This window comes from Anguilla rostrata, chromosome 15 (assembly GCF_018555375.3).
Source record: "Anguilla rostrata isolate EN2019 chromosome 15, ASM1855537v3, whole genome shotgun sequence".
Lineage (NCBI taxonomy): Eukaryota > Metazoa > Chordata > Actinopteri > Anguilliformes > Anguillidae > Anguilla > Anguilla rostrata.
Genome location: NC_057947.1, coordinates 21,901,592 through 21,910,786, shown reverse-complemented (window position 1 = coordinate 21,910,786; position 9,195 = coordinate 21,901,592). Strand labels below are relative to the sequence as shown.

Sequence of the window (9,195 nt, the reverse complement as noted above, 5' to 3'; positions counted from 1 at the left end):
AAATGCTTAGCTTATTTAGTTAGTTCCCTCCATTTTAGTTTAGTCTCTGAGGTGGGGTCTTGTGTTTTCTCTTTTAGGTAGTAGATCATCATCCTCAAAACATAGACCACTGGTTATACATCACTTACTTGGTCAAGGACGCCAGCTTGCTTTCGTCAACCAGCAGCTCAAGGTGTGGCTGTCCGCACCAGAGAATCATACTTCTACACCAGGGCTTTTAGTAGCACTTATTTTATACTCAGTTGTATCTAATAATGAAAATCGTAGCTTATTTAGTTAGATTACCTCCTTTTTAGTTTAGTCTCTGAGGTGGGGTCTTGTGTTCTCTCTTTTTATCTTTTAGGTAGTAGATCATCATCCTCATAACGATGACCACTGGTTATACATCGCGTACTGGGTCAAGGACACCAGCTTGCTTTCATCAGCCATCAGCACAATGTGTCTCTCCGCACCAGAGAATCATACTTCTACACCAGGGCTTTTAGTAGCACTTATTTTATACTCAGTTGTATCTAATAATGAAATGCTTAGCTTATTTAGTTAGATTACCTCCTTTTTAGTTTAGTCTCTGAGGTGGGATCTTGTGTTCTCTCTTTTTATCTTTTAGGTAGAAGATCATCATCCTCAAAACAATGACCACTGGTTATACATCACTTACTGGGTCAAGGACACCAGCTTGCTTTCGTCAACCAGCAGCTCAAGGTGTGGCTCTCCGCACCAGAGAATTATACTTTTACACCAGGGTTTTAGTAGCACTGATTTTATACTCAGTTGTATCTAATAATGAAATGCTTAGCTTATTTAGTTAGTTCCCTCCTTTTTAGTTTAGTCTCTGAGGTGGGGTCTTGTGTTCTCTCTTTTTATCTTTTAGGTAGTAGATCATCATCCTCAAAACATAGACCACTGGTTATACATCACTTACTGGGTCAAGGACGCCAGCTTGCTTTCGTCAACCAGCAGCTCAAGGTGTGGCTGTCCGCACCAGAGAATCATACTTCTTCACCAGGGTTTTAGTAGGACGTATTTTATACTCAGTTGTATCTAATAATTAAATGCTTAGCTTATTTAGTTAGTTCCCTCCATTTTAGTTTAGTCTCTGAGGTGGGGTCTTGTGTTTTCTCTTTTTGGCTTTTAGGTAGCAGATCATCCTCAAAACAGTGACCACTGGTTATACATCACTTACACGGTCAAGGACACCAGTTTTCTTTCATCAGCCATCAGTTAAAGGTATGTTCTCCGCACCAGAGAATCATTCTTCTACACCAGGGCTTTTTGCATCTGATAATCAAATTCTTTTGAGTTTTGTTTTTGCAGTCCTTTGAGGTGGGGTTCATTTTCTTTTTTTGGCTTCCAGGTGGCAGACATCGCCCTCAAAACAGTGGCCAGTCGTTATACATCACTTACCTTTGGACAGTGCTAATCAGAGATTTTGTTCACCAAGTCAGCAACATTCTTCTGAAATCAGTTTTTCACATTTGCATTGAATCCCCTCCCCCTCCAAAGCACACAAATTCTACATATTTTCATGAAGCACATTTAAAAAAAATGCATTTCTTATTAACCAAGGTAGTCACCTTCCCCAGAGTCAAGACTTTGGAGATTTGCACAATACTTTGCCAATTACAGCTCATGTCTAAGGCATAGCTGTTTGAGGTTTCATTTCAGCTTTCAGAATTGTTGACCATTCCTACATGTGGAATTACTCAAATTGTTTTATTCAGGGTATTCGTGGACAGCAATTTTACAGGCATAGCAGTTTTAATTGGATCCAGGTCTAGGCGGGACATTCCAGACATCGTCTTGTCTTTAAGCTGTTCTGTTGTAGTTTTTGCAATGATACAAGGCTGTCCTCAAGCCAGTAAGCTCTAAAATAGTTGGTTCTGTCACTACACTCCAGTCCCTACTGATATTTGCCCCTTTCTTCCACTTTGCTTAGTTTGGTAGAACAGCCTGATCTGTTACTGCCTGGACTGTGCCATATTTCTCCCTTGCTCCTCCTGCACTAACAGTTTGTAATAGTGGACTAAAGCATGCTTCTAGCAAGCTTCAAGGCTTTCTAAAATAACCTTAACTAGCTTTTTCTGCCTAACATATTTTCAACTTTCCCAATGCCGTTCTTTAATCTTCATGGCAGTATGCCTGGTCTGATCTGCTCTTTCAGTTGGGAGGGCACAAAGTCGGTGATATTTATTTTGCAATGACACCATTGGGCACAGGTGGATTCAAAACAATCACAGGTGGCCTTCGTTAAAGTATTTCATGTCATCTCTTAAATAATGAGCTACACCTGACCTAATTTAGGTAGTTAATTACAATGGGGTAAATATCATTTTTGGGCTTTTCCTTTTAATTTCATCCATTTTATGTTGACCCAAGTAACTGAGTAGAGAAAATCATTTGCATATATACCAATTGGACTTTGCAGCACAGCAAAATGAGAACTAATCAATTTAGCTAATTATCTCAAAATTGACCCATCCTGTCAAAATCTCCCTTGTAACTTGGGGCGCCTCCCCCTTAACGTTTAATGAGGGATGGTTTACTCTCTTACAGCCAAATTTTGTTTAGAATGAATATTCAGACTTTTAATCAGTTAGATCACTATTCAGAAAACACATGCTTTAATTGTCTGTAAAATGCTACTGCAAATGATTCATTTGAAAGAAGTTACATTTCTGTATAACTTAATTGATGGACCTAAAGCTGAAATTAGTACAGAAAACTGCTTGTTGTAAATTGCCTGTGAACAATGAAGAGAAACCAACTGCTAACAAGCCAAATCCACATTGTGTTCAAATGTTACAGTACAAATTTATGAAATGCAAATCCATTTTTTCAATAATCTTAAGAGTATATGATAATAGATCGGTTGGAATGAAGAGGACTGGGAACCTTTGCATAATAGTATTTTGTGTTCCTCATATCCCAAACAGAGACAGCATTTCTTTCAGTGGGAAGACAAAAGAATCTGCACTTTTAGGCAATTCAAGTGACGAGTTTCATATAGTATCTGTTGGTGGTGAGACTTTGTTGTAGCCACAAGATGGCAGTAAATATCAAGCACAGAAATTGTGTCAGCATGTTACTTGGTCCAGATGTTACAGAAATAAGGTAAGAAATATGGACAGTATATAAAGCCAGTTGTTTTCTGGTTAATATTTTATTCTTAAAGTTGTATTAATGTTATGTAAAACCATGATGAGAACAAAGATATGAATTTCAACTAGTGCTCCACATTTTCTTAAAAAAAAAAAAAATTGGTTTCAAATTTCAGTGAATAGCAAGAAGTTTGCAAGAAGAATTTGTGTTTTTTGTTTTAGTGTACCCTATGAAATCACTTTTACTCACTAGCACTCCCAGTACTTCCAAGGGATTCAAACAGTCAAATGCTATCTGTCAGGGGTTAAATAAATAGGTTTTAGAGCTGTGATAAATATTATAATACAATATGCTCAAGGTATTGAATTGTCCAACTAGAGCTCCAAGGCCTGCAAGACACTACACAAGCCGACTCTTGTGTTTTTACAGAAACATGAAACAACACCCTGATTTTCTAACTGCATATGAGCTTATGAAAAAACAAAGGGTCAATACACCTTAACCCTAGCCTACAACATGTCATAAATGGTTCATCTTCACAGCTCCTGTCATGGCTGTCAATCAATCCTTTCCACTTTCCACAATTTTCTGTTATGATGCTCCACTGTGGAATCGTTTCCATAACAATGAAAATAGAACAATGGGAATGGAATTATGGGGAGAGGCATGATCTGTGCCACTACAGGTTTCATCCACTAGATGAAATTACACAGAGAATTGGAAGCTACTGTGTTTATACATTTACCCTTTCCACATCCAGATGATTTAAAAGAATAAGAAGAGTGCGCTGAGCATCACTGGTGGAAGAAGTCCGTCTTTGCCAGGGCCTTCAAGTCCCTCAGTCTTGCCTGCACCTTGGAGGCCAGTTTACTAGGCTGAGCCTGGTCCTTCTCTGGCTCTCTCACTTGTCTGCACAAAAACAACAGGAAGAGAATGATTTGGGTTGCACAGCACCCACATTGTGACACTGTCAGATGAGCAAGTTAACGTTAAATGATGCCCATGGCTGTTCTCTGGAAAGAACAACACACAGTACGTCATAAAATATATCGAACCAGAGCCTTAAAATAAAAAAGCAAAAAGGTGCTTGCCAATTGTCCCCAAGGAAAGTGTGTTTGTGTGGAAGCTACTAAATATGGTCAGTGGCCCTTATGATGCTTATAGACTGCCTGACTGAATGCTTTCCTTGGGTTTGAGCATCTCGTAGATGAACTCTGGCTGCCTTCTAAGGTCAAATATTCCAAGGCCAAAACAAGTGTCAAAACATGAAATATGGAAAACAGACATAAGAACAGCTTAAGAATGTGCACAGACTCTAATACATACTGTATGTCTACCCAGGCAACACATATTATAACTTGGATGACAGTTGGATAGCTAGTCAGAGTTGTTCTGCTTTGAAAAATGGCAGAGTGGGTGTAAAATGCATTGTGGGTACACATGGACAGTTACCCTGACAACAAATTGCCAGGTCATTCAAGGCTTTTTTTGCTGAGAGCCATAGAGCAGGGCTTCCCAACCGTGTTCCAGGAGATCTACTGTCCTGTAGGTTTTCATTTCAACCCTAATTCGGCACACCTGACTCGACTAATTAGCAGCTCAGGGAGATCTCTAGCTGTGCTTTGTTAGGGTTGGAGTTAAAACCTACAGGATGGAAGATCCTCAGAAACAGGGTTGGGCAGCCCAGCCATAGAGCATGGTGATGGCCTGTTCCTAGCAGATGATTGTTTGCTTGTTCTGTTCCTGGATACAGTCTGCTGAAAGACAGGCTCAGATCAGGCTCATGTCTATTTTGGTTTTATCTTTTGGTGTGTGTATATACAAGAGTGCAGTGTGGATATTACCTGTCGTCTTTGGTGGTTTCCCCCTTCAGCTGTGCGAGTCGGGTGCTCTCCGGCAGGGGAAACTCTGCTCTCAGCATTTCCGGCGTGAGGGCCACTCCCTTGCTTTGGGATCTGTTCAAACACAAGCCATCATGGCTCTGTAACACCAAGCAAAGCCTGCTCTGTGCAAAAAGCTGTCTGCTGAAACCGCCCAGCTATAGCAGCAGTGTCCCAATCCAGTCCCAGGGTCATGATGCCCACTGGTTTTTGGTATGTGTCAGTGCTTAAGTGCTCCATTTAAGTCTACGATTGGCTGAAGAGCCCATCCACCTAGGTTCCAAAGCCCTGGGCTGCTGACTGAAAGTCAACCACTCAAACCTGCAAATACTACAGTCCTCCAGGACTTGGGTTTCACACCCCAGTGGTACAGCTACATGTGAGGAGCATGCGGAATATGGCAGTTGCATTTTGGTTTCAGAAAGAAAAGGGCATCTACGCTGTGAAGGCATAGCCTGGAGAGGCTATGAGGAAGCAACAGAATGCAGTGACACCTGGCCCTGGCCCTGGAGGGCTGAGGCCTAAGTGAACACAGGGCAGAAAACTGCTGCTGCAGCGCACTCTATGGGTAAAAATTTTTAACCTGATTGTATCGCTGGCCACACCCAATCAGTAATGTCATTACAGGAAAAATACCCGCTTTGACATCACTGATTTAGGTGTAGCCAGCAGAGCAACCTTGTTTTATAGTGAGTACTGCAACAGCAGTTTTCTGTCATGTGTCCACTTACTCTTTATGAGCAGAGTGGTTAAATTTCCTTGTTATGTACAGAAATGAATATTTGAATCAAGACCCTAGGAGGAGAAGTTAAATTGGCTTGTTTACAGCAGTGAATAGCCAAATCGAGGCCTTTAAGTGTCTGGGAGGAAATGAGAGAGAAAGGAAAGGACAGCGCTCAGCTTAATTGGGCAACCTTTTATAATCGTCTTCTGTAGCTTCCAATGATTTATTAAATCGGACCTAAATAGCTCTCAGTATTAGCTATGATTGAACAGGGTGTCAGTTACAAGTCCGCTCAATGCATTCAGAGAGGAGTCTGGGTGTTCAGGGAGCCCTGTCTGTTCAGTGCATTCAGGAATCATGGCTGGGTGTTCAGTCTGTTCAGGGAGCTGAGTCTGGGTGTTCAGTCTGTTCAGGGAATCAAGTCTGGGTGTTCAGTGTGTTTATGCTGTTGACTCTGGATGTTCAGTGTGTTTATGCGATTGACTCTGGGTGTCCAGTGTGTTTATGCTGTTGACTCTGGGTGTTCACTGTGTGTTTATGCTGTTTAATCTGGGTGTTCAGTGTGTTTCAGGGGTGTTAACTCTGGTGTTCAGTGTGTTTAGGCTGCTGACCAGGTGTTCAGTGTGTTCAGGCTGCTGACTCTGGTGTTCAGTGTGTTTAGGCTGCTGACCAGGTGTTCAGTGTGTTCAGGCTGCTGACTCTGGTGTTCAGTGTGTTTAGGCTGCTGACCAGGTGTTCAGTGTGTTCAGGCTGCTGACTCTGGTGTTCAGTGTGTTTAGGCTGCTGACCAGGTGTTCAGTGTGTTCAGGCTGCTGACTCTGGTGTTCAGTGTGTTTACGGTGTTGACTCGGGGTGTTCAGAGTGTTTAGGCTGTTGACTCTGGGTGTTCAGTGTGTTTTGCCTGTTGACTCTGGGTGTTCAGTGTGTTCAGGCTGCTGACTCTGGTGTTCAGTGTGTTTACGGTGTTGACTCTGGGTGTTCAGAGTGTTTAGGCTGTTGACTCTGGGTGTTCAGTGTGTTTTGCCTGTTGACTCTGGGTGTTCAGTGTGTTCAGGCTGCTGACTTTGGTGTTCAGTGTGTTTACGGTGTTGACTCGGGGTGTTCAGAGTGTTTAGGCTGTTGACTCTGGGTGTTCAGTGTGTTTTGCCTGTTGACTCTGGGTGTTCAGTGTGTTTAGGCTGTTGACTCTGGGTGTTCAGTGTGTTTAGGCTGTTGGCTCTGGTGTTCCGTGTGTTTAGGCTGTTGGCTCTGGAGTTCAGTGTGTTTAGGCTGTTGACTCTGGGTGTTCAGTGTGTTTAGGCTGTTGGCTCTGATGTTCAGTGTGTTTAGGCTGCTGACTCTAGTGTTCAGTGTGTTTTAGTGTGTTGGTCATGGTTTGTTCTTGTGCTTACAGCCCATCCATCACGTCCTCCTTCAGCTCCTCAGGCAGGCCGGTCAGGGCAGGGGGCGCTGAGCTGGGAAGCAGGTCTTCATTAAAAGGATCAGACCTACAGGGAGAAACACCTTTTAGAACATGGGTGGTTTGTATGGAATGGCCATATTCTCATTGGCCTCCATTTGTCTCTCACAAGGAAGACAGAATTCAAATGGATACAACAGAAAAACATCTTATTTCTTGATTTTGGAATTTTCTGATTATGTGTATTACATTACATTACATTACAGGCATTTAGCAGACGCTCTTATCCAGAGCGACTTACACAACTTTTACATAGCATTTTTACATTGTATCCATTTATACAGCTGGATACATACTGAAGCAATTTCGGTTAAGTACCTTGCTCAAGGGTACAACGGCAGTGTCCCACCCAGGAATTAAACCTGCGACCTTTCGGTTACAAGCCCAGTTCATTACCCACTGTGCTACACTCCGTCTGTGCTACACGTGTGCATTTCCAAAATTTCAAGGTGCATGACTGTAGCACAACGAATCCAATAACCCCATCCTTTTCTATTGCACCTCATAGTTTTAACATCCTAGTCTGTGCATTTTCCGGTGGATTTTGGCTTAAATATTTAAATCAAATGAAAGCAATTTAACAGTCTCTATTAAATGATATAACTATGGGTTTAAATGGTATAATTAACAGAAATTTAATAGACTGGAAGATTGATATTAAGCATATCACTTCAGGAAATGTATTACATTCATAATCGTTTATTAATGTAACTGTTTTTCTTCTTAGTGGCGTTCAGCAATGTGCTACATAAACATCGGTTGGGAATCATATACAGCCAATTTGTTCTGAGGGCCTGCTTTACATAATGCAAAACAGTGTAAATTAAAGGCAAAAATGCAACAAAATGGTCGAAATCAAAGTGAGGACACTCCAGTGGAAAAAACTCACTTGAACTGCATTATGTTCTTCCTCTCGGAGCATGTCATGACATTTGCAACCTTCAGAATCCTGACATTTGTGCAAGTGCAGGCTTAAAGCGGTTAGTCAGAAGGACAAAGCAATGCAATGGTAAGACTGAACACACACCTCCGCCACTTTCCATGTCAACCAGATGGCATGAGACAAAGCAGATTTGCTCTGAAAGTTTATATTTGATTGTCATTTTGAGACCAAGGGCAAGTTTCCTTTGAATATATGAGGTGTTTTGTTCTCTCAAGAGCAAATCATTTGTATACCTCGCTACATGTAGGTGTAAGGTTACATTAAGCGTTTTAATATATCTCATTGCTTCTAAATACCATCACTCTAGGTGACTTCTCCATTGCCAAGCACCACATGTTATGTCTGCCGTAAATCACATTGTTTCTTTGAAACACATGATACACGAGGCACCCTGTGACAATTCCTTCTGGTAACACTACAATATAAATTACCCATGGTTTCCATGAATGAAATGACTGATATCCAGTCATATCGGGGCAATGACACTGTAATACTCTGTTATTTTACCTCATATAGGTAGGACCAACAGACTGACTTACCCTTTGTGCAATATGAAACACAACAGCATCTTTTGTTTCACTGTATTAATACAGTATGTGTACTTAGTATTATGTTGTATTGCATGCAATAGCTTGTTTAGTGACGCTGAAAACAAAATTTCCGAAAGTAAACTAAAGTCGGTAACCTATAATCACTATAAGTAAATGCAGTCATTTAGCTTAGCTTAATTGCAGCTCATCAATGGCTTTGGGCACCCATGCACGTTTTACCATCTGTTTAGTTATCTGTTGAACTTCTCATATATGGAAGCCAAATGGCTGCATTTGTTGCTGCTGTTTTCATATTGAAAATGGCTCAGAGCCCTTTTGTTCTTCGCATCAGAGCCACATTGGACAAATATCAGTCCAAATAAAGACAACGCAGCAGTGCTCCATTGTCCGCCCTAATACATTATCCTGACGTCTGGACGCCGTTCCAACACAGCTGAAGCAGGAGAGCCAAGTCTGTAACCTGGGGTTTGGGTGAAATTCTGTGGCCAAAAGTCTGTCTGTAACGTTAAAGAGGGGCTCTGGGTGCTTGTCGCCATGTA

At 41.6% G+C, this 9,195-nt stretch overlaps 1 protein-coding gene across 1 annotated transcript in view; it reads right to left on the bottom strand.

Annotated features, from left to right (window-relative positions):
* Positions 1-3,245: 3,245 nt before the first annotated feature.
* The window catches only part of cfap221 (cilia and flagella associated protein 221), a 29,692-nt gene continuing 23,742 nt past the window's right edge, over positions 3,246-9,195 (bottom strand). Inside the window, exons 22-24 of the mRNA XM_064310867.1 lie at positions 7,095-7,190; positions 4,944-5,054; positions 3,246-4,008 (exon numbers count right to left, since the gene is read on the bottom strand). Of these exons, the coding sequence (XP_064166937.1) occupies positions 3,894-4,008; positions 4,944-5,054; positions 7,095-7,190 (322 nt within the window). The 3' untranslated portion in view covers positions 3,246-3,893. The remainder of the gene's footprint in view (positions 4,009-4,943; positions 5,055-7,094; positions 7,191-9,195) is intronic.